This window comes from Myxocyprinus asiaticus, chromosome 41 (assembly GCF_019703515.2).
Source record: "Myxocyprinus asiaticus isolate MX2 ecotype Aquarium Trade chromosome 41, UBuf_Myxa_2, whole genome shotgun sequence".
NCBI lineage: Eukaryota > Metazoa > Chordata > Actinopteri > Cypriniformes > Catostomidae > Myxocyprinus > Myxocyprinus asiaticus.
Window position 1 is genome coordinate 2854538 of NC_059384.1, and position 26324 is coordinate 2880861.

Below are 26324 nucleotides of genomic sequence, written 5' to 3' on the forward strand. Positions count from 1 at the left end.
CACTGGAAAATCACTTAATAATTGATTATTCCCTGAGGTGATTCTCATTTCCATAGGTTTGAACTAAAATGCATTCTTGCAGGAGTTGCATTGCATGCTTTGCTCTGATTAAGAGTGCATTAGGCCTGTTGAGAGGTTGATTATTGATTTTTCGGCAAGGGTTGAACTTTACGCCCCAACAATGACAATGTAAGGAGGAAGAGACAGACCACTTGTAGAAAAATGAATGAAAATGCTCAAAAAGGAGGCTCCTGAAATTGATCATTAAAAGAGTCAATCACCTTCTCATTGATCTATATCTCACAATTGCAACTTTACTTCTCATAGTTGCAAGATATAAACTCGCAATCACGAGAAATAAAGTAAGATAGAAGAGCGAGAAGTAAAGCGATATAAAGTTGCAATTGCAAGTTTATATCTTAATTATTAAAGATCTATCATAAAAAATGCTGATGTTTCTTAAAAGTTCAGTTGATATGCTTTCAAATTATATCACATATTCTTAAAAACATAAAACATATTCTAAAAAACAAAACAAAAATTCTTTAAAACTATCGAATTGTGAAGAGAGTTTATACCTCCCAATTGCAAATTTAAATCTTGCTTTTGCAACTTTATTTCCCGAAACGGCAAAATAGAAATGAGAAATAGTCACAATTGCGAGAAAAAATGGAGATATAAAGCGAGAAATAAAGTCGCAATTTCAAGTTTATATCATCTTGCATTTACGAATTTATATCTCGGAATTGCAAGTGAATTTTAGTGAATCGGGTGATAAAACAGGGCAGACGGGGCGTGCAAATCAGGGGGTCAGAAATTGGCTATTTAGCATGTCCCCGTTGGCCCCTGCTGGTAGATGCCAGAACTGCACCATTTGATGCCAAAAATACATTTTTGTTATTGATGGCCATTTAAAAATAACAGTGCTTATTAAAGAAAAACATTTCCACTTGAACTATTAATTGTCAAAAAGTATTTTATAATATTATAGTAGATATCTTACCTGTGATGGACTGTTTTGAAGGGCTCTTAAAAGCGTGAAATGGACTTATATTTTTCCCTATCTGTTGCCACTGATGAATGATCAGTCACATGAAAGCCGATCCCGCACATGTACATCGATTCAACCATACTCACCCTTGCCTCCCACGTTGTTTTTGCAGTTTCTCCTCCACGTCTCCTCCCTCTCTCCCACGAGACGGAGAACGTGTCCGAGCTCCACGTGGACTGCTGGAACTCCTCAGAGCAAAAGACGCCCGGCGCTGAGTCTGAGACAGAAAAAGAAAGATAGAAAAAACAACTGATTGATGATTGATTTGGTGACAACTAAGGGTTTTAGGCCCTACCTGAGCAGACGGCATGCTGGCAGCAGCGGTGGGCTGAGCTACAGAATCCATGAGTGTTGTCATCGTGTTCTCGCTCTTGGCGCGGAGCAGCGTGTGCGGATGTTGAAGTCCAGCTGTGAGGGCTTGATTCGGCACACTGTCCATACAGTGAGGGGCATATTTTGGAGTTTCCAAAAATGGAACTAGAGGACAGAAGATTTGAGAGGAGATTAGGGAGAGATGGTTCTTAGTATCTTCATTTCTTTCTCCAATCATGATGGTTTGACAAATGCTGTCCATCAAATGTTCATGTAATCCACAAATTTGGCTTGCTTTGCCTCTATAAATAAGTTAAAGGAATATTTTTTGAAATTTGTATTCATTATTTACTCACCCTCATGTCATCAAGCGATTTTAGTGTTCTGAAGCTTTCACGTGACTGAGCCGTTGAATTAGCCACACCCCCTCATTCCAAAACCCCACCCTCCAAAGATAATTTTGAGACAAAAACCAAGCAAAAGAGCAGCATTGTTTGTTCCTGTGGCTGTCAAATCCAACAGTGACACAATAGCGCCCTCAACTGACAAACATTATGAATCATAGCCTCAATGATCTGCTTCAAATACAACACTGTGAGAATGAGCAAAATGATAGACAGATGAAAAGCAGACACATTTTGTTTGCTGTTTACAAGTCTAGAGCTGTCACAGAGACCGGTGAGATATCTCAGGACACTTATTTCATTAATATCATTAAGGAAGTAGGAACATTTTTTTGCATATTTTTCCATGAAACAAATCCCTTACAGCACATTTAAAGGAGAAATTCTGAAGAATCTTCAAGCAGCTCTTTTCCAAAGAATGACAGTTCATAGTGACGTCTATCAAACTTAAAAAAGGACCAAAAATCACAATAAAATTGGTGCATATGACTCATGAGCTATATTCCATGTCTTCTGAAGTCATATAATAGTTTTATGTGAGGAACAGACTGAAAATCAAGCCGTTATTCACTGATAATCTTCTCCTCCGTCAAAGCTCGGAAATCTCATTGGCAATCGCATTCAGATGGTGCATTATTACGTTGCGGGAGATTTTCCATCATTTGTTCTTACGTGTACATGTTGAATACACAGAATGAAGAATGAGATTTAAGAACTTTGCCAGAGTGGAATATTTTCAGTGAATAACAACTTAAATTTCAGTCTGCATTAAATCATGACAGAATTGTAATTTTTGGGTGAATGATTACTTTAATATATGATATAGATATTAAGACATAAAGGTGCAGTTGGTGGTGGGATGTTGGAAGAATTTTCACACGAGTGAAGGTAGGCAGCCATTTATATGTCACTGCATTGTGATTGACAGGATTAGATGAACAAGCTCCAACCAAACTTTTATTTGAAACCCCATTTTACAGACACACACTCACCAACATCTGCATCATTGTGATTTTTAATGATTTCTCCAAGTTCAAAATGGCCAGACATCACAGCAACCTGAAAACAACAACAACATTGTCATGTACTTTATCCGATATTCTTTAATTTGAGAACATGATGACAGCCATACAGTCTAGATTCTAAATAGCTACTATCTAAAGCCATTTAGTATAAAAATGAAAAATAATGTTATGCAAGTCTCTTTATTAAAAATGTATAGCACAGTTACCTGGAAAGGGGTTTGGCCATGTTTGTTCTTTATCAATTTATTTGCTCCACGGTAAAGGAGGACCCGGACACAGCTCTCCTGATTGGGCAGAGGAGACGCCAGTCATCAGCAATAGAATATTTTTATTGGCTTACTGTGGTATTTGAATTACTCTTGTTAAAAAATGTAATGTTTAAGTCCCTAAGTGTGAGGAATAGAAACAGTGATGCTTGCCTTAGCAAACTATTTGACTATACAAGAAAAAACAAGGTTAAACCAAGAGTAAACGGTTCTACTCGATCCGCTCCGAGCGAGATTCGAACCGGCGTTTCCGGCATGGGAGGTGGGCGTGCTAATGAGGAGGCTAAAGGCTAAAGCCCCTAGCGTCAGTCGCTAGTGCACCTCTTGAGGCAAGGAGAGTGAGGTTTACATACTGCACAGCTACCTACCAGCTGGCTCCCATTACACTCTCCCCCCAAACCTCACTCCCATCCGGGTCACGGCACCACTGTAACCAGTCCTACTCGACCCGCTCCGAGCGGGATTCGATCCGGCGTCTCCGGCATGGGAGGCGGGCGGGCGGGCTAATGAGGAGGCTAAAGGCTACAATCCCTAGCGTCAGTCCCTAGTGTGTGTCTTGAGGTCAGGGGAGTGAGATTTACATACTGCACAGCTACCTACCAGCTGGCTACCGTTACACTAGCTTAGCCTTTAAATGGAGATGGCACCAATGTTTTGCTTTAGCAGTTTGCTGTAAGAGTTTCACCTTGTTATAAAGGGCACAAATGTGGAGGGCAGTGTTTCCTGATGCATTCTGCGAAGTGGTGTCAGCACCATAGAAAAGAAGATGTTCTAAATGTTGAGCAAATCCGTGCTGGCACGCCTGCGAATGAGTGAACACAACACAGAGGTTAAGGAACAAAAGGACTGTCCATATCATTGGGAAAGATGAGGAATTCAAAGACAGGAAAAACAAAAGAATGCACTTTAAAAAAAAAAAATCCATTGCAAAGTTTAGGTGTTTTTTTATCCCCTTTTTCTCCCCAATTTGGAATGCCCAATTCCCACTACTTAGTAGTTCCTTGTGGTGGCATGGTTACTTACCTCAATCCGGGTGGCGGAGGACAAGTCTCAGTTGCCTCCACTTCTGAGACTGTCAGTCTGCACATCTTATCACGTGGCTCACTGTGCATGACACCGTGGAGACTCACAGCATGTAGAGGCTCATGCTACTCTCCATGATCCACACACAACTTACCATGTGCCCCATTGAGAGTGAGAACCACTAATCGCAACCATGAGGAGGTTACCCCATGTGACTCTACCCTCCCTAGCAACTGGGCCAATTTGGTTTCTTAGGAGACCTGGCTGGAGTCACTCAGCACACCCTGGATTTGAACTCGTGACTCCAGGGGTGGTAGACATCGTCAGTACTCACTGAGCTACCCAGGCCCCATTGCTAGGTTTTAGGTTTGGGAACTTGGACAAAAAAGGGGCCAGATTTTTAATCTAATTAATCACAATGAATTAACGCATTAAATCGACAGCCCTAATAATAATTTCATTATTTTTAAATCATTTTAGATATAATATATATTATAAAAATTATAATTCTGATAATTAAAAGCATTACTTTATTGTGGCAGATGAGTAAAGCATTTATTAGTCAATACAAAAAGTGGCTTTAGAAGGCAATATATTATTTATATATTTCAATATTTTTAAACATAAGCCTATCATGGGCCTACAGTCCACAACAATCAATTTTGCAACTGAATTCGTCCATCTGTCTGAATTAGACTTACTGTATAATAAGGGCTTTTCTAATTGTGTGTCAATATACACATGTGTCAGACGGATGCTTTTTGAAGCGTCTCACTTTGGTTGCATCACGTTATTAACACAGCATTTTTAGGTCGCTGCATCAAGTTAAACATAGTTTGAAAACACGTCTCGAAACCCCTGCATTCTGAATTGTGCTCCATCCAACTGTGTTTAAACGCAAGAACACGTTCTCATCCTGTGCTGTCTCAAGTGTCAAACAAGCCTGAGTGTTGTTTGTTGTCTATACAGCTGGAGTTTAGCTGACTGCCCCCTGCTGAAAACAGGTGGTATTTCAAGCTTGAATTGCTCCGATGGCAGGAATATTCCTTTTTATGGTCCGTAAAATTTACACATTATTTTTTATACAATTATTCTCACTGAATTAACGCGTAAAAATGACATCCCCAGTGTGTGTGTGTGTGTGTGTGTGTGTGTATATATATATATATACACATTACATCGGCCATCAGCCATCCTGGTCTCTAAATATGAGAATCGGTCAGTAAAAGTTTGCACCCCCTTTCAGAATTTATACAAATATAAGAGATAAGATCCTTTTTGTTTTTACTCTAAAACTGCCCTTCAGAAGCTATATAACAGATAATTACATACAATACCCCACAACACAAAATAACAACAATTTACACAAATCAACATCGCTCTTGTTTTTTAATATAGTGGTTTGCCTTCTTGAGCATCAGTGAATGTTTGCACATTTTGCAATAGTTGTTTATGAGTCCTTCGATTGTCTTAAGTGTCAAAAGCTGGATGTAAACATCATATAGCCTTTTTTTGGGAAGAACTCAAATGTTGGGAAGAATGATCAAATGACAGTCATTGATCATCGTCGAGGAAGCAGCACACCATACTAAGAACCAAGAGGATGTAAAACAGGATCATTTGTGTAAATTCAGTTATTATTTAGTCTTGTGGAATATTTGAAAATATCTATATGTCAAATAGCTAATGAAGGGGAGACTTTAATAAAAAACAAATCATAAATGATAAACATCTTGCAGATCCTGCAAGGAGGGTGCAAACTTATGCACTTAACTGTAAGATGACCACTAGTTTGAACATCTTGAAACAATTTCTGATTGTTCTGCTCGTGGGTGGAAAGCACAATATAAAAACACTCAGACTTAATTCAGGGGCTCTCGGGGTGCTGTGGGAGTTGTATCATGGTGTGTGGGTAACTGGCAGGTAGTAGGTTGCAAAGTGGGGAAAAGGAAATATATTTATATTGTACATACAGAGGTTTAGAGAGTAAGAGAAGAAAAGAGAAGACAGAATAGAAAGAGTAACTCGTTTTTTACATCAAGCAACAGAGAAAAGACAATGAGAGGTGAATGAGACATGATAGATGGGTACCTGTGAACTTCAACCATTCCAAACACCTCTTCCTGTCTGATCTATGGAGAAAGAGACAGAGAGAGAGAGAAACAGGGGAGGGCAATGGACAGGGTGTCTGGGAGGGAGTTTATACAAAGGCACTTGTGCTTTGTTCTCCTTTTGCTGAAGATCTTTAGCCACTCAGAAGGCACATCCACAGGACACCCACATTCCGTTCACTAACTGACATATTATACAGAAAAATGGCAAGCATTTTCTCAATCTGGCAAGCTCTAATATCATTGGCTGACCTAAAAAATGGCATCAAATCTTTAAAAGATATTCAGAGGGGGCCTGGGTAGCTCAGCGAGTATTGACGCTGGCTACCACCCCTGGAGTCGCGAGTTAAAATCCAGGGCGTGCTGAGTGACTCTAGCCAGGTCTCCTAAGCAACCAAATTGGCCCGGTTGCTAGGGAGGGTAGAGTAACATGGAGTAACCTCTTCGTAGTCACGATTAGTGGTTCTCGCTCTCAATGGGGCGTGTGGTAAATTGTGTGTGGATCGTGGAGAGTAGCATGAGGCTCCACATGCTGTGAGTCTCCGCGGTGTCATGCACATAAGATATGTGGATTCACCGTCTCAGAAGCCACCCGGATTGAGGTGAGTAACCGCGTCACCACGAGGACCTACTAAGTAGTGGGAATTGGGCATTCCAAATTGAGGAGAAAAAGGGGATAAAAAAAAGGATATTCAGAGTATTGTTGGAGGCCTTTTGTAGCCAGAAAAAAACCCCTTAATATCCATGTGTGTTTGTGTACACTTTGTGGGGTTTTGAAGTAAATTTGGAGCAGCAAAAATAGTAAACATTGTGTAAATACCTTAAATGCATTGCAGGTCGCTTTGGATAAAAAACATCTGCCAAATGTATTCATCTAAATGTAAATGGCATTTAAAAACAAAACAAAATGTTATTAGTGGCTGCATACGTCGTTCAGACCATCTCTTCCTGTATAAATGAGCAGTTCTTGGCCAAAATAAGCTACAAAGCGGACCAGACTTTAAGTCTATAGCCAAAAGTCTGGCTACATGATACTAAAATTCACTCTCATGGTGATGAAGTCGCTAAAGCTCAGGGTGGACAGGCCAGAAGGTTGTTGGGTCAAGCCTGCTGTAATAAAGAGTGCTGAGAGAGGGTCGGATTAAAGCGTCTGTTAAATGAAATGAGAAAGAACAAAGTGTCGCCTATGAATGAACTCTCCCAGACATATTATGATGACCAGGATGAAACCTCCACAGGTATAGGCAGGCATTCAGAGACAAGCTAGAGAGAGGTATATAGAGTGGAGAGTCAGAGATAGAAAAGTAGTAAATAAGTGAGGAAAGAAGTCCAAAAGAGAAATGGAGGGATGCCGATTGATCATCAGTGAAGATTTGAAAAAAGAAGAGAGAATGAGGTATGATTACAAATGAATAAACATAGAAACAAAAATATAATGCAAACATATACACATGCAAATTCACAAAGACTACTTTAATACAAAGTTCCCTCATCTGAAGTCTTGAGTTCCCTTGACTTTAAACATGAGACACACACACACCTGGTGTGACTCGTCCCAGCCGTTCTCATCTCGGACACCCAGTCGAGCTCTGTAATACAGCAGAGCTTCACAACAGGAAGTGTCACCCCCTGTCAGCACTGAGTGGTACAGTGGCGTCAGACCACAGCGGTCCCGATAATCCGGAGACGCCCCCAGAGACAGCAGTGCCTATACGATGGGATGGAACAGAAATGGAGAGTTAGATACATTATAATTCATAAACAAACCCCTCCAATTACAAGTGTAGTAAATGTTTCACAGGCTGTTATGAGAGTGGTCTTGGAATTCATTGATACCTATCCGTGTGGACGCAACATTACGCGAAAACAAAAATGTTCTGTTAGGAAAGCTAATGTAGAAATATCTTAGTGTTCACAACCTTTTTTGACCTGTGAATTTCCATTAATTTTCCATTACCTTTTTAAGGCTCTGGATACAAGTTTGTTAAAGGTAATTTTGATTCAGACTTTTTAACCCTTTAAGCTCGAATGGGCCCATGAGAAAAAAAAAAAATTATTGATAAAATATTAATAACTACAGTCTTGACCAACACAAACTAGGTATCGTTTGAAAGCTCAGAAGCTCTACTTTACAATGCATGTAGGCACTATGACCAAAACTGAAAAAGTGGTTTGAAATTTGCAGACAAATCAGAAGTGTTCCATTTTGATAATTTATTTTAAAAAATTGCACTGTACTTATTTTTGCAATCAGTAAAAACGTCAATCTCATCAAATAGCCATGTGTCATATGTTGTTGGAAAGCTCTCAAAGAGTAGAATACAACCAGCCTATTTGTTTTACTCAGACAAAAATTTAGCAAGTAATAGCTAAGTATATGTATTTGACAATTACTGTATGTTGGTGTTGCTTATATGCTGTGTTTTCACTTATTACTTCATGAAACATAAATGGAACATAACATATCAAATACCATTACTTAAAGGAGGTGATTACCTTTCAAACGAGCTTACACATAAGGTAATTGAATGCATCGATCATTAGATAATCCACACAAAGCACAATGTTACATATGGCCACCAGGAGATGGCGCCAAGTACATGACAGACTCAATGATGACACAAATGACACAGAATGAAACTCATTCTGTGAAATCTCATTACTAAAATCATGTCTTCACGCTATGCAAACCTTTAGTCATTGTTGTGTTTGCATGTGTAATTAGTTCTTATGTACAATTATTATGTTTTATTTGTTTGGAGAGGCTTTTGGTCACAAGGAGACGTTTTTGGACACTCTGATAAATTATTTTTGTAATGCTATGACTTTTGATTGCTTTGTCGTACCAACACAACATTTTTCCCAGCTACAGTTGACATGATTGGGAACAAAACAAAAACAGTTTTTCTGAGCCACCTTCTTTATACCCAGAGATCTATAATATCAAATAAGAACGAATTTCTGGCTCAATTTATTTATTTATTTATTTATTTATTTCAGCAGTTTATTAGGCTGAGAGACTCAGAATGTATCATAATCTATATCATAAAATTTTTTGGGGTATGCCACTGAAATTGTATGCCACTGAAATTAAGGGCAGTGGTAGCTCAGCGGTTAAGGCTCTGGGTTACTGATCAGAAGGTTGGGGGTTGATGCCACTGTTGGGCCCTTGAGCAAGGCCCTTGACCCTATCTGCTCCAGGGGTGCCGTATCATGGCTGACCCTGCACTCTGACCCCAGCCTAGCTGGGATATGTGAAAAAAAGAAGAATTTCACTGTATATGTGCAAATGTATAATGTGTGATAAATAAAGACAATTATTATTATTATTAATGAAACAGGAAATCTTTAAAAACACCTTCAGAGTTTAAAGGGTTAATTAATTAATTAAGTCATAGTCAATGTCAATTATATCCAGCATGAAGAGCCTGCTGTAAATGAACTGTATGTGTTTGTACCAGCAGTGCTGATTGGTTATGAGCTCTGACGGCTTTATGAAGGGGCGTGAGACCGTCCCTGGACCGGAAATCCATATGGGCTCCATTCAGCACCAGAACACGGATACCTTCCATGCTCAAACTTCCCTGAACCGCCAGAGTAAGAGGAGTCTCTGAGATAAACACAGAAAGAGAATGAGAGCTTGTAGCTATATGGAAAAGCAGTCTTTTCAGAGTAAAAAGCAACATACTAAATGTTTCAGTGGTGCAGAGCACGATAGCATTCTACAAACTCATGTCTGACCATGCAAACGAGCTTTGTGGCAAACAAAAGCCTTGTAGTTCACCCAAAAATTAAAATTCAGTCATTGTTTACTCACCCCAACCCTATATGACTTTCTTTCTTTTTCTTAACACAAAGGGAAAAATTGTGAAAAGTGCTCAGTGATGTCATACAATGGCAGTTTATGGTGACCACCTCTTCAATCTTGAACCGAAGTCCTCAATCAAAGAGAGAGATGGAGTAGGTGGGAATGTCTGTCACCTCCATTCTGAACCAGTGAGTATTTGTGAGACCTCCGCAAAAACATTCAGTAGATGTAACAACATTCTCTGCTGAAATAAAGTTGTTTTTAACCGGCTCATGAGATGCTGGCTTTAATATACTGTTATGAGAAAATTTTTGGACCGGTGCCATTTCACAGTGGATGGAGATACCCGAGCGATGTCGGAAATAGAAAACAAGCGATTGATAGAACGTATCGTCGCTTGTCACTGCTGGTTAGGACAAAAACTCTGATTAACATAGAAAATATACCTTTTATCTCGTGTTGTTTGCCGTCAGGTTAGGACACGGTGTGACTGTGGCATCCTGTAGCCTCCTCTATGTTTCTGTTTGATTTTCGAGTACTCCTTTAAAAAAAAATAAGGCTGGGCATAGAAATGCATCAATTCTTCAACTACAAACAGTTCAGTCATATTTAGTAAGTTCTGTTCTCTGTTTTGTGTGCAGCTGTGTTGCAGGGCTGCCAACTTTTGAGTTCAGCTCGGTGTGAGAGTTATTTGAGGGGGCGAGAGGAGAGGGAGAGGCGCTGTGCTGCTGCTTTTGAAAGCTGACAGAGAGAGACTCCATGGAACATAATAAACGTTATGGTCAAAGGTCAATGACGAGAAGATTCTGACAGGGAGACGTTGACAACAGAACGACGGTCATCAGAATTGAAAATGTCAAAGCAGAATTAGTTGAGCAGGATTGGATTTCCAGTAATCCTCAACAATCCTTCATGTCCTGCATGTCCTGAAATCAGATCTTTCAACCTCTGTGTTCACATCAAGTTTTGTCAAACATAAAACGATTGCAGTGTTAGAACATTTGGACTGCAGAAGCCTGGACTCTTTTGACACTTGGGAGAGAATTAAAAGGATAGAAAATAAAATTTCTGTATAGGACCGTCTGTGTATCTCACCTCCGCTCTCAGTGTCGTGGTAGTTTGGATCGAGTCCCTTCTCCAGAGCTTTACTCAATTTCTCCACTGCTCCACCCTGAACGTAATCCAGGAACTTCTTCAGATTGGCCTGTAGATGGAGCCACACACAGAGAGAGAGAGACACATTACATGCTTCCTTTGCATTGTGTTATTTTTTTATTTTTTTACCACAACTAGAAATGTAATATTTTTCTGTATCTTGTTTTTCTTTACATTGTACCTTAGTGTGCAGCTTTGCTAGTTGTTTCTCATCCAGGTTGGTCTGTTTGTAGACTCGTGTTTTGTATCTGAACTGTGAAGTAAAGAAACAGGTTGGAGAATTTTCTGTAACACTTTCTACGAAGCCCATATTTATAATGCATTATACTGCATCCATAATGTCTCATAAAACACCTTATAATAAGTTATAACTACTCATAAATAATTATAACTCCAGTTATAATGCATCATAAGACTTCCCCTACTCATAGTTATACTCAAAGGGTATAATGCATAATAACACAAGCAGTATTAAGTGTTAATGCAGCAGAAGTTAATAAAGTTAATGGTATAAGTGATGCATAGTTTAAACAGTCAAACGTCTTTATGACGTGATTCTAAGTTGTTATAAATTACAAAAGCAATATCTTCTTATAAACAGTCATGACATAAACTTGTAACATACATTACAAGTCAAACTTATATAATGGAAGTTATTTATAAAATAAGATGCACAAACATGAAAGTTTATTGAATAGACGCCAGTACAGAATCAGTTTGATTTTGTTTTTATTCTTGGGTGTGTTTACATGTGTGATCAACACATTAGAGAGAGAGAGAGTTTCTGATCTATTTTAACATTGTGGCTTTACAAGTGTTTTTAATAATAGCTCAAAATGTACATTGAATGCGTGTTATTTTGTATCTGTGCATGTGCAATGTTTATAACTTCCAGCATGAATTTTAATGTCTTATTACCACTTAAAAATATCATATGGATGCTTATAAGAAGACAATGCTTTTGTCACTTTACTTAAAGCATACCTATTATATATAACACACAGTATATACAATATATATCATACATTATAACTTCTGAAGATACAATTAAATGTTGCTTGTGTTATAATGAATTATACTCTAAGGTATAACAATGAATAGGTAAGTATTATAATGAATTATAATTGTGGTTACAATTATTTATGATATGTTATAACATATTATTTGGTTTATTATGAGACATTGCTAATGCATTATAATGCCTTTAAAATGCATTATAAATATAGACAGTGTTAGCGAACTTTCTAATAATCATTTTTTTTTTCTCCCCTTTTCTCCCCAATTTGGAATGCCCAATTCCCAATGCGCTCTAAGTCCTCGTGGTGGCGTAGTGACTCGCCTCAATCCGGGTGGCGGAGGATGAATCTCAGTTGCCTCCGTGTCTGAGACTGTCAATCCGCGCATCTTATCACGTGGCTTGTTGAGCGCATTACCACGGAGACATAGCGCATGTGGAGGCTTCACGCTATTCTCCGCGGCATCCACGCACAACTCACCACGCGCCCCATTGAGAGCGAGAACCACATTATAGCGACCACGAGGAGGTTACTCCAACATGACTCTACCCTCCCTAGCAACCGGGCCAATTTGGTTGCTTAGGAGACCTGGCTGGAGTCACTCAGTACGCCCTGGATTTGAACTCACAACTCCAGGTGTGGTAGTCAGCGTCAATACTCGCTGAGCTACCCAGGCCCCATCTAATAAGCATTCTTGAACAAGGACTCATAAATCATACAACTTTAAGTCTACCATTTCCACACTCATTTTAGGTTACTGGCAGGGCCAGACAGAATCTGCACACTCTTTTTGCATTTTTAGCGCTGATTTTTAGGAAAGTCTAATTCTGCGTAAGGGATTTAAACATAGCAAAATGTATTATATGTACCTGAGAGTACAACACTCTTATTGGTAGCTAATAGAGGTAGAATGATATCGGTTTTACCGATTAATCGGTGCCGATAGTTGCTTTTTGGAACTATCGGTTATTGGCCAAAATCTATGCTGATAGTTGCAGATAGTTTTTTTGTTGTTGTTGGTCCTACAGAATCAGTTACAGCGGCCTCTAGAGGTGAAATAAACACAATCACTGACACCTCTTTTTATCATTGACAATATTTATCCATATTTTTATCCTCACTTCAGTGCATATCTTGCTATTTTGATTAGATAATCAAGTGTACTAAATTGAAGCGAGGGCATGAAAACAAAAATGCGACAATATGGAAATATGTCACGTCAGCACATACATAGTATCACCAGTAACTTCATATCTTGTGAATAATAATAAACCTTATTCCTCATTAAACCTCATCTGGTAAAAAATATATATATCATGTGGTGAACAGGCTATAAAAGGCTCAATTTGGTCAAAGTTGCTAAAAGAATCATTAAATTAGCCAAAATATTTAATAAACAATCATGCAAGAGATGAGAAACGCGTAGAACTTTTATGAATGACAGATCAAGTCGTAATTCTGTGGAAAATGTGGAAATTCTGTTTTCTGCAGATTTCTCCATGCCTGTTATTGGGTTTATTAGTAGTCTAGATGTACTCTAGATTAAAGGAATATTCTGAGGATCTGTGGCAATCTGTGTGACGTGATATTTGCTCTGGCACCTCCAGGTAGGGCACTCCCTTCTCCAGGGACTGTGAGAATTCTCGAAGCAAGCGCTCTTCCTCGAGGAACTTGGCATCTCGTCTGTCTCCCGCTGGCTGGAAAAGGCCGTAATTGTAAACGTCCCACAACGACTCACTGAGGGTACAAATAATCTGCTGCTTCGCAATCCAAACGGAGGAATCAGGATCAAACCGCAAACACTTCTACAGACAGAGAGAGTGAAAACAGGGTTGAAATAGAGGGGGAGAGTATAAACAAAACATTAAACTAGCTTAAAGGACAATTCTGGGTTTAAAACAAGTTAAGCTCTATGGAGAACATCTGTGATATACTGGTGATTACCACAGAAAAGTAGTTTGTAAAAACAAACAAAAATCTAATTTACAGCAATGCACTTATAATTTAAATTTATAGAGCAAGTGGACCACAGGGTTTAAAAGCAGAAATGTAATTTTTTGTTAAAGCAGCGATATTAGGGTGATTCTTCAACTTCGCACACTTTAAGCACTGTAGACTTCTAAAAAAGTAAAGTCTCAATAAAACATTTTTCCAAAAAAAAAAAAAAAAAAAAAAAAATGTATTTGTCTACTAACAATGTCCAAAAGTGTATGTACACTATATGCATCACAGGAGATTTATGTAATTTTTTCTGAAATTCCCACCAGAGTGTTTTACTCTTTACAGACTGGCCCCATTCACTTCCATTGTATGTGCCTGTAATCACAATTTTGCTGTTGATTGAGCTTTTATTGAACCCAGAATTTCCCTGTAATATTCCGCTATGCTTTCAAAATAGTATGTATTTTAATGTTTATCCCAGTGCAATGCCTTGCACCATAGACTTCTATTGTAAATGCAGTAAACATGAGATTTTATTTTTTTATTTTTTTATTTTTGTACAGTGGTGGTGATTTACGGAGCCCCTTAAAGGACAGGGTGGGATTATTTTTTCTGAATTAGTTTTGTGTGCCCTCGCAATAAGTTTTGCATTCCCTCGCAATACATTTACCATGGTTTAACTACAGTAACCATTTTTTAACCATGATATTCGTATTGAAACCATAGTGATAATACTTGGTATTAAGGTTTTACTATGCAAATGCCATAATTTAACTATGGTTTTACTATAGTAATATTGTGGTAACACTTTAAAATATGGTTACATTTGTTAACATTAGTTAAAAACATTAGTTAACATGAACTAACAGTGAATAATAATTTTACAGCATTCACTAATCTTGGTTAATGTTAATTTCAACATATTATTTTTTCAAATCAAAAGTTGTATATGTTTACATTAGTTAATGCACTATGAACTAACATAAACTAACAATGAAAATTTTTATTTTTATTAATTAACATTAATAAAGATTAATAAATACTGTACAAAATATTTTGTTCATTGTTAGTTGAACCTAATGCATTTACTAATGTTAATAAACGTAACCCTATAATAAATGCTATCAATATTACAGACTGTAGTAACCATAGTTTTACTATAGATTAATCATGGTTAATCTTATGGTTACCATAGTTTTATTACAAACACCATGGTATTTGTAGTCAAATCAAAATAACCACAAAATTATGATTTTTATTACCATAGTTTTTGTTTTTCTGTATTAATACTGTGGTTTTACTACAAATATCAAGGTTAAAATATGGTTATTTTAGTAAAACTAAATATTTGCGAGGGAATGCACAACGTATTATGAGGGAACGCAAACTATTGCGAGGGAACGCAAAACTTATTGCGAGGGAATGCAAAACTTATTGCGAGGGAACGCAAACTATTGCGAGGGACACAAACTATTGCGAGGGAACGCAAAACTTATTGCGAGGGAATGCAAAACTTATTGCGAGGGAACGCAAACTATTGCGAGGGAACACAAACTATTGCGAGGGAACGCAAAACTTATTGCGAGGGAACACAAACTGTTGAACGCAAACTATTGCGAGGGAACACACACTATTGCGAGGGAACACAAACTATTGAATGCAAACTATTGGGAGGGAACGCAAACTATTGGGAGGGAACGCAAACTATTGCGAGGGAACGCAAAACTTATTGAGAGGGAATGCAAAACTTATTGCGAGGGAACGCAAACTATTGCGAGGGAACACAAACTATTGCGAGGGAACGCAAAACTTATTGCGAGGGAATGCAAAACTTATTGCGAGGGAACACAAACTATTGCGAGGGAATGCAAAACTTATTGCAAGGGAACACAAACTGTTGAACGCAAACTATTGCGAGGGAACACAAACTATTGCGAGGGAACCCAAAACTTATTGCGAGGGAATGCAAAACTTATTGCGAGGGAACGCAAACTGTTGAACGCAAACTATTGCGAGGGAACGCAAACTATTGAATGCAAACTATTGGGAGGGAACAAAAACTACTGAATGCAAACTACTGGGAGGGAACACAAACTATTGGGAGGGAACGCAAACTATTGCGATGGAACGCAAAACTTATTGCGAGGGAAAGCAAACTATTGCGAGGGAACGGAAACTATTGCGAGGGAACGCAAAACTTATTGCGAGGGAACAAAAACTATTGTGAGGGAACGCAAACTTTTGGGAGAGAACCCAAACTATTGCGAGGGAACGCAAACTATTGGGAGGGAACGCAAACTATTGAACGCAAACTATTGTGAGAGAACGCAAACTATTGCGAGGTAACCCAAACTATTGGGAGGGAACGCAAAACTCATTGCGAGGGAACGCAAACTATTGCGAAGGAACTCAAACTATTGCGAGGGAATGCAAACTATTGGGAGGGAACGCAAACTATTTTGAGAGAACCCAAACTATTGCGAGGGAACGCAAACTATTGTGAGGGAACGCAAAACTTATTGCGAGGGAATGCAAATAATTGGGAGGGAACGCAAACTATTGTGAGGGAACGCAAAACTTATTGCGAGGGAATGAAAATAATTGGGAGGGAACGCAAACTATTGCGAAGGAATGCTAAACTTATTGCGAGGGAACGCAAAACTATTTCAGAAACAAATTCCCGCCCGGTCCTCTAAGGGGCTCCGAAGTATTCAAACCTGGAACATTCCGTACATTTTAAATATATAAATAATTATGACACCAGTTGAATAACAAATTTAAAATAAGAGCTTGTTTTGTGGGTTTACATTTGAAAGTAATCGATCATTTTAATACGCCCTTTCAGAAAGCTTTTTAAAAGACATCTGGCATAAAACATAATGTGCATATTAAAATCCAACGTGCAAAACCTCTTGCGTAATGAATGTGTGCACACACTGCTTTATCTGGGAATTGTTAATGTGGTTTAATTGAGCATGTTAAAGTTTGCTGGTAATTGAGTGAGGAGTTTGAGATGAGAGCTGACATTTAATCAGGTCAGCGCTCCACAGAAACCACACGAGGAAACTCAAACTGAGCATGTGTGTATGTGCATGTGTGCTTATTTAAAATTTTCCTGAGAATAGTTTCATACACACACACTATCATGCAAACACACAATACATATAATTCCATTAGGAATTCCCATGCTTCGCCCTTTTTTTTTTCTCAAATTAACTTATTTTTTAATTTTCTGCTTATGTCTCAGTCCTGCCCACTCTAACGCTAGGAGACACAGAGGACCTAGAGTATATATAAAACTGTGTGTATGTGTGTATTTAGGAGTCAGTGAGTGTTTGTACTTGTTTCATTAGTTCAGTGAAGGAAACTGCAATAAGTTTTTGAGATTGTACAGAAAAACTGTTTTGTTCAGAGGTTGCTCTAGGGCGTTTTCAGACCTGTAGCTCGATTGATTTCTTCCAAAACAGGGATTGAAATTGTTACAATGTTGCATTTTTTTAAATAATTACATTTGCAGTGGTAAACATTTTAATTCTTGATATAAAAAATGAAATAATCACTCGCAGAAATACACTTTCTTTGTATCAAAAATGACATTTAACTGGTAAAAATGGTCACTAGTAGAATTTCACAATTATCAGTGATCCACTCCTGTTCAAAACACAATTACAGATATCTATAATTTATTTCTTACTAGTTGAAATAACAATTTCACACATAAGCAATGCAATATTTACTACAAAAAAAAAAAAAAAAAATTATATCAGTAATTATGTTGTTATTACTGCAAATGTCCATTCGCATATCAACAAATTAATTACATCTAGTAATAAACTTTTAAAAATCTTTACTTACTCTCCAATTTATATCTGAAATAACAAATCTATCATGCTGATACTGAAAAACATTTACAGATATATATAAAAAAATATTCGTTGTAATTCAATTGTTGATATCAGGAATGGATGTTTGTACAAGTAATAACGTAATTATTGATAATAAAAAAAATTATCACTTTTACTAGTAAGAAATGCATTGCAGGTATGTAAAATTGCAATTTTAACTAGTACGAAATTAATTATAGATATATGCAATTGTGTTTTTTAAAGAATTGAAACTAATGGAAAATAATGTAATTACTGATATCAAGAATAGGCATTTTAACTAGTGAAAATGTAATTTTTGATATCTATAATTCATATCCTGCACTTGATTAAATGTCAAAACGGCTTGCAATATGTGGTTAGCATAGCTCAGATCATTTGATCTAGGAAGAATATAATAATAATGTTTGAGTTCAGATTGAGATCTGAATTTTGATTGTAGACTTTGGGATCTTGGCAAATTCAAGCACAGTTTGAGATGTTGTTAAGATCTCTTCTGGGGTCTGGTTAGCTCAGCGAGTATTGACGCTGACTACCACACCTGGAGTCGCGAGTTCGAATCCAGGGTGTGCTAAGTGACTCCAGCCAGGTCTCCTAAGCAACCAAATTGGCCCGGTTGCTAGGGAGGGTAGAGTCACATGGGGTAACCTCCTCTTGGTTGCGATTAGTGGTTCTCGCTCTCAATGGGGCGTGTGGTAAGTTGTGTGTGGATCGTGGAGAGTAGCATGAGCCTCCACATGCTGTGAGTCTCCGCGGTGTCATGCACAACGAGTCACGTGATAAGATGCGCCGATTGACGGTCTCAGAAGCGGAGGCAACTGAGACTTGTCCTCCGCCACCCGGATTGAGGTGAGTAACTGCGCCACCACAAGGACCTACTAAGTAGTGGGAATTGGGCGTTCCAAATTGGGAGAAAAGGGGATAAAAAATAATGTGAGAACACTATGCTCTTTTGCTCAGGAAAATATTTGCCCTCTTTAATCTAACTAAAAGAAATTAGATATTAAAGGGACAGTTCACCCAAAAATGAAAATTGAATTATTTTATTTTATTTGTTGAACTATCTCTTTAAGAGGATTCTTACATATTGTTAATTTTTGCGAGAAAGTACAGTAAGAAAGTTCACTACAATATGACTGAATGTATGTGAATAGAAATGTACGGACCGTTTGTTTGATATCAGGTATGCCAATACGGAACACCATGACAGCGAGTTGCGATTCTTCGACAGGTGTGACCGTGGTCATACTTCGCTCCATGAGACGTCTCCGTGCCTGCTGATTGGTCAGGACCGGGTGATACTGCGGCTGATTGGTCGTCTGATGATAAAGTGTTGGCTGACTGGGCAAATGAGGAATTCCTCTTTGGGCAGAATTGACCGCCCTGGGCGGTCTTTCTCCTCTCTGCCATCCAATCACAACGGCTGCTGGCTTGGACCCCTCGGCCTTGCGTCCACCGCGGTTCTGGTGTTCCTTGTCTCCCACATCTATCATCCCATTTTGTTTCCCTCTTTTCAATCTTTCCTCCTCATCTTCCTCATCCTCGTCGTCTTTCTCCTCCGCACTGCTAAAAAACCGCTTGGTATTTCCCAGCATCCTTTGCTGCTGCACTGTGTCAGCAATCAGCATTGATGTCATGATGTTGCGTCATGGTGCATATCACCATCACCTTAATGTTAGAGGGACTGACAAGGAAAAGAATGAAAGAGTAAGTATTAGAGGGATAACGTTAACACATTTTTTAAGGGTGATTTATATAATACTTTCTCGTATCCCAGTTTAATATGCAGAAACAACTATAACTAAGCCATTCGTAGGTTGATTTACATGAAGTGTAAACACTGTGTAGCACTTTTAAAACATTGCTCTGTTTGAGCATCATGACCAGCCCAACTCAACAAAACAGGCTCAACTAACTGCATGAGTTTTTACAACTAATGAAAGATGGGGTGGTGTTCTGTATTTCTATTTGGTAATTAAATTGATAAGAATAAGAGGATTAAATATAGCCAATATACATTAACAGCACTTTAATAGAATAGCACAATTTCAAAAAACCATAACAATAAAAACAAACAAGTGAACATCACAATCATTATTTAAATGACGGATAAGGAATGAATGAAAGTTCATCAATCAAAGGTCATCAATGAAAGTTCTGGTTGATCTGGTCAAATTTTATTAGCAATGATCAGTGCTCAGTTACAACATAATTTTGATATCAATTTGTAGAAATTTAAAGAATACATCAAATCAAATTTGGCTTTGTGCTCAAATTCTAATCGCATTGTGCTTTGGACAGTCTCTGTGTTGACTTGATGTGATGCGTATCTCCGAGATAGAAAAGTTACTGCATAAAAAGTTTCCTGCGTTGAATCAAACTACTGCATGAAAAGTTACTGCGTGTAAAAGTTTAGTGCATAAAGTTACTGCATAAAAATGACTGCATAAAATAAAGTTACTGCATTTAAGGTTTTCATTTAATCAAGTTACTGCATGGGTGTGCTGAGTGACTCCATCCAGGTCTCCTAAGCAACCAAATTGGCCCGGTTGCTAGGGAGGGTAGAGTCACATGGGGTAACCTCCTCGTGGTCTCGATTAAGTGGTTCTCGCTCTCAGTGGGGTGTGTTGTAAGTTGTGCGTGGATCGCGGAGAGTAGCACGAGCCTCCACATGCTGCGAGTCTCCGCGGTGTCATGCACAACGAGTCACATGATAAGATGCGCCGATTGACGGTCTCAGAAGCGGAGGCAACTGAGACTTGTCCTCCACCACCCAGATTGAGGTGAGTAACCATGCCAACATGAGGACCTACTAAGTAGTGGGAATTGGGCATTCCAAATTGGGGAGAAAAGGGTGCATTTAAGTAACTGCATAAAAAGTTACTGCATTAAATATAGTTTCAGCAGTAAAGTAATGTTTATATAACTGCATTATATAAAGTTACTGCGTAAAAATCACTGCATTAAATAGTTACTCCATAAAAAGTTACTAAATTCAAAAGTTAATTCATTAAATATAAATGCATACAAAGTTACTGCATTAAATATAGTTTTAGCAGTAAGGTTACTGCATAAATACTTACTGCATTATATAAAGTTCCTGCATAAAAATCACTGTATTAAATAGTTACTGAATTAAATCAAGTTACTGCATAAAAAGTTACTGCATTAAATCAAGTTACTGCATAAAAAGTTACTGCATTATATAAAGTTTTATGCATAAAAATCACTGTATTACATAGTTACTGCATAAAAAGTAACTGCATCAAATCAAGCTATTGCATTAAAAGTTAATGCTTTAAATCAAATTACTTTGTTAAAAAAGTTACTACGTACAATCAAGTAGCTGCATTAAAAATGTACTGAATGAAAAGGTTACTGCATTAAATCAATTAAAGTATAAAAAAAAAAAGTTGCTGCATTTTGGTTTGTCATCTGTTGAAAGAAGTTGTTCTGGATCAGAGCATCAGCTAAATGTCTTAAATCTAAGTCAATATGTAAGACCCATCACAATTTCATTGATGATTGTTTTGACAATCCTGAATTGAAATCAGGTTTCCGCTGTTGCTTATACAGATTTGTTTTTATATTTGTATTCACCAGACACTTCTATCCAAAGCAACTTACAGTATACTTATGACAGGGACAGTTAAACCTAGAGTAAGTCGAGGTTAAATGTCTTGATCAAAGGGTACAAATTTGCAGCGCTTGCATTAACCATGTGATTTGGTTCACTGTCCTGTTTCTTTGTGAACCATCAGTCTGGTGGATATCAATAAATAACTTATCTTTCAACATGGTATTTTATTCCTTCCTTACACACTTCCTTTATCCTCATACATGCTTTAAAAAAACTTAATTACTCAGCAGAACACAAGATATACCCACTTCTCCTTAAGTTACTTCTTATCTGTATGTATTATCAACTAAACTGTATATACTTTAAAGAAAACCTCCACATTTAGAAACTCTACTGTAAACCTCCAGAGATCTCAGTCACCTTATTACTGACAGTACATGGTGACTAGCACATTACTGCGCCACCAGACGGAATTACAACTACAGTCTAGTAATTAAATAGTTTGACCAGCAACACTCAACCATCATGGTCTTTCTGGTGAAGTTTGGTTATGATGTAATTGTAGTGCGTGGCAGGGGTTTAAATGCATTTACACAAATCTTTTATAACACTCCAACCACATATGAAACCTCATTGTATGACACCCCGGACAAATGGCACATCAATCACGCATGTACACGAATCCCCTCGTATTAAGCAGCTAATAAAATCTGGCCAATGAGAACGAAGAGAAGTGCCACCTCCTCGCCTGATTAGCTCTCTGCTGTATAATTGGCAGTTGACTGGGGCAGGTGGGGAAAAATAGAGCACTGGCCTCATTTCCTTCTCTAGAGACAATTCAGAGAGTAACGCAAGAGCCACACAAATACCAGCAGCCCAAGGACATAGCAGAAAACACTCAGGCCACAAAGACAGCAGCCATTCTGGAACACTGCAGTAACCAGTATGCCCAAATACAGGACACAAGCACAGCAAATACAATACAAAAAAGGCAATATGCAGTGGGTCAGTAGTCCGATAAAACCATTATTGGGTCACAAATACTTAGCAAAAAATTTAAATATAGCACTAAAATGGTCTTTGCTACGTGCATTTCCTGATCTAAAGGAACAGATTCACACAGTGGTTCTTAACTGGTTTCACTTCAGGACCATGGGGGGACTGGGGGTATTTCCCCCCATAGTCCCGGCCCTGTTCAAGACCCAGATTTTACAGTGCATAGGATATCAAGTGGTGACCCAACACGGCACCTAAATTTCTTTTCATGCAAAAGAAAAGAAAACTGTCCTTCTGAAATGTAATCTGGTACTGATTACAAAAAACAACTAAAATTGCAATCAGTAACGCAATCTTTTCAATGTTACTTTTTAGGTAATCTAATCTGATTACTTTTGGATTACATTTTTTGCATGTTTTGATTATTCAGATTTTAAGTGTATTCAATACCAATTTACACACCTTTCATTAAACATTAGTAAACAAAATTAACCCTATAACGCCACCTGTCTCAAATTTGATACGCTATTTTCTAAAGCCTTTATATAATTAACATAATCAAAATTTTGCCAAATAATAATCTTGTTGTCTGCAATGATGTCTGCTGCCACCTGGTGGACGTTTCTGGTCATTTCTTGATGGAAAAATACAGTTTATTTTGTAACATTTTCCAAAAAATTTCCGCTTTTGTTTTGCGTATATACTTTTTTTTTTTAATGTGAAACCTTTGCTGATTTAAAAAAAAGTAAAAGTGACAGTAATGATTATAGTGTTACTGATATTTTAAAATGAGTATTTGCTGAATATAAGCAACTTGTGCTTATACATTTTTTTTTTAATATTATTTTATTAAAAATGCATGTTGAAATCCATGTATCAGATATGATACAACAGGCTTTTGAGGAATATCTCTCAATCAACAATCAAGAACAGACCTACAAGACCAGTTGAGAACCACTGAACTAGTATAATGCAGAGTTGGGGTACTCGAGTTCGGACTTGAACTCGAGTCCGAGTCACGAGTCTAATTCTAATGGACTCTGATGCATTTTTACTCGGACTTGACTCGGACTCGAGCCTCTCAGACTCAGCTGTTTTTTTCACGAGTCCAGCCGAATCCATGGCATTTGTGATGCAATGACAAACAAACAAGCAAACAAACATAACGTAACATAGGGTGACCATACATCCTCATTTTTACCGGACATGTCCTCTTTTTCAGACCTGAAAAAAGCATCCGGCTGGGATTTCAAAACTGCCTGTAAATGTCCGGGATTTGGCTTTGTCTTCATATTGATGTGCTCTCTACAGTTATTTAGTTATCATACATTCTGTGTATTTGATATTGTGCATCAGTTTTCACGCATTTATGTCCTTACGTGTGACTATTCAGGCTGAGAACGGCAGCGCGCACTCTTTCAAAGTACTTTTTTAACTCTCATATCAGTATGCGAGTGCGGGAAAGAGATTGCCATTCGCCAGACGTGCTCTGCCACTCTCATCCAGAAATATCAATAATATAAGTACACTTTAAAAAGTGCGTTCCCCAACTCTGCAAATTATCATATAGAACACATGTTTTATCACGCTTACTACGTAAAGTCATTTCTAACTGAAAATGTCGACTGTATCAAGACAAAATAAAATTTGCTAGGGATCAGGGACATTTAAACTAATATGATGGATAAAATAGACCATGATGGAAATTGTACAACTCAGTCTTTCACATATTTGTAGCACAACATCTGTGTGTTATCTGTAAAGCTGGCACTTGCGTTTCAATGGCAAAAAAGTCAGGAAATACAATGAAGAATTTAACTGTTTAAAGACTCGGACTCGACTCGGACTCGGCCTGTTATGGACTCGGTCTTGAGTCCGACTCTGCCCCTTTTGGACTCAGACTCGACTCAGACTCAGTTGTTTAAAGATTCGGACTTGACTCGGACTCAGCCTTTTATGGACTCGGTCTTGAGTCCAACTCGGCCCCTTTTGGACTCGGACTCAATTGTTTAAAGACATGGACTTGATTCGGACTCAGCCTGTTATGGACTCTGTCTTGAGTCCGACTCTGCCCCTTTTGGACTCAGACTCGACTCGGACTCGACTGTTTAAAGACTCGGACTTGATTCGGACTCAGCCTGTTATGGACTCGGTCTTGAGTCTGACTCTGCACCTTTTGGACTCGGACTCGACTCGGACTCGACTCGGACTCGACTGTTTAAAGACTCGGACTTGACTCAGACTCGGCCTGTTATGGACTCTGTCTTGAGTCCAACTCTGCCCCTTTTGGACTTGGACTCGACTCGGACTCAATTCTTTAAAGATTCAGACTCGACTCGGACTCGGCCTGTTATGGACTCGGTCTTGAGTCCGACTCTGCCCCTTTTGGACTCGGACTCGACTCAGACTCAATTGTTTAAAGACTCGGACTTGACTCGGACTCGGCCTGTTTTGGATTCTGTCTTGAGTCCGACTCTGCACCTTTTGGACTCGGACTCAACTCGGATTCGACTGTTTAAAGACTCGGACTTGACTCGGACTCGGCCTGTTATGGACTCTGTCTTGAGTCCAAATCTGCCCCTTTTGGACTTGGACTTGACTCAGACTCGACTGTTTAAAGACACGGACTTGACTCGGACTCGGCCTGTTATGGACTCGGTCTTGAGTCCGACTCTGCCCCTTTTGGACTTGGACTTGACTCTGACTCGATTGTTTAAAGACTCAGACTTGACTCGAACTCGGCCTGTTATGGACTCAGTCTTGAGTCTGACTCTGCCCCTTTTGGACCCGGACTCAATTGTTTAAAGACTCGGTCTTGACTCGGACTCGACTAAGGTGGACTCAAACCCAACACTAGTTTAATGTCCATAATGTAATGTTTCCACACAATGAAGGTGGATAGGGATTCGGGGTGGTCGTGGTCACCATTCGCTTTCATTATATGGAAAAAAGCAACTTGGACATTTTGTTAGCTAACTCCTTTGTGTTCCTCACACACACACAAAAAGTAATTAATACAGGTTTGTAACAACATGAGGGTGAGTAAATGAGTGCATTTACATGGAACTACCAAAAATCTCAACAACAACATAAGAAAACTATATTTACATTCTCAGCTTTTGCTGTGATTTGCGCACATTGGATAATCCGGTAAGAACGGAGGTAACGTTGTATACATGCAACACAAAATCGTATAATAATCGCTCATTTTCGTTACTCAGTTTTAATTTTTGAGTGAACTATCCCTTTGAAGCATCACATGTCCAACTGTCCATTCAGCTTGCTCGGTTTCTGTTAGAAAAAGCCCTTTTTGTGCACACACTTCCTGTATTGTACTCTATCATTTTCTCACATACTTAGCGTGCCGCCCTGTCCTATGTAGGACAGGGAGAATATAGATATATTTCCAGTGAATTGGTCCCCAGAAACTTTAATTGGAGAACTTCCATGGAACAGACTGTCCCATTTTTATAACCCGTTAAAAAGAAGTGGAGCAACCACGGCCAGCAATGGTCTCTCTCTCTCTCTCTCTCTCTCTATCTCTCTCTCTCTGTTACACTGTCCATCACTTAAGTAAAAAAATAATGACAGAGCAGATAACAGACAATTAGCTGAGTGTTGGTGGTCTTTTCTACACTTGTGCCAATAAGGAAAACACAAAACCACTTTGTGTTTCCTGTTCATAAACTGTTCTTGATGATTTCAACCAATGGGCTAAAAAACAGGGCCTGAAACTTAGTGGTTTGCAATTT

At 38.4% G+C, this 26324-nt stretch overlaps 1 protein-coding gene across 1 annotated transcript in view; it reads right to left on the bottom strand.

Moving 5' to 3' along the window:
* LOC127432051 (SH3 and multiple ankyrin repeat domains protein 1-like) overlaps nucleotides 1–26324 on the bottom strand; it is a 71413-nt gene that overhangs the window by 41188 nt on the left and 3901 nt on the right. The window contains exons 2-12 of the mRNA XM_051682823.1: nucleotides 19163–19680; nucleotides 13773–13976; nucleotides 11337–11408; nucleotides 11096–11204; nucleotides 9651–9802; nucleotides 7733–7900; nucleotides 3744–3860; nucleotides 2999–3076; nucleotides 2760–2826; nucleotides 1347–1528; nucleotides 1138–1268 (exon numbers count right to left, since the gene is read on the bottom strand). Of these exons, the coding sequence (XP_051538783.1) occupies nucleotides 1138–1268; nucleotides 1347–1528; nucleotides 2760–2826; nucleotides 2999–3076; nucleotides 3744–3860; nucleotides 7733–7900; nucleotides 9651–9802; nucleotides 11096–11204; nucleotides 11337–11408; nucleotides 13773–13976; nucleotides 19163–19633 (1751 nt within the window). The 5' untranslated portion in view covers nucleotides 19634–19680. The remainder of the gene's footprint in view (nucleotides 1–1137; nucleotides 1269–1346; nucleotides 1529–2759; nucleotides 2827–2998; nucleotides 3077–3743; nucleotides 3861–7732; nucleotides 7901–9650; nucleotides 9803–11095; nucleotides 11205–11336; nucleotides 11409–13772; nucleotides 13977–19162; nucleotides 19681–26324) is intronic.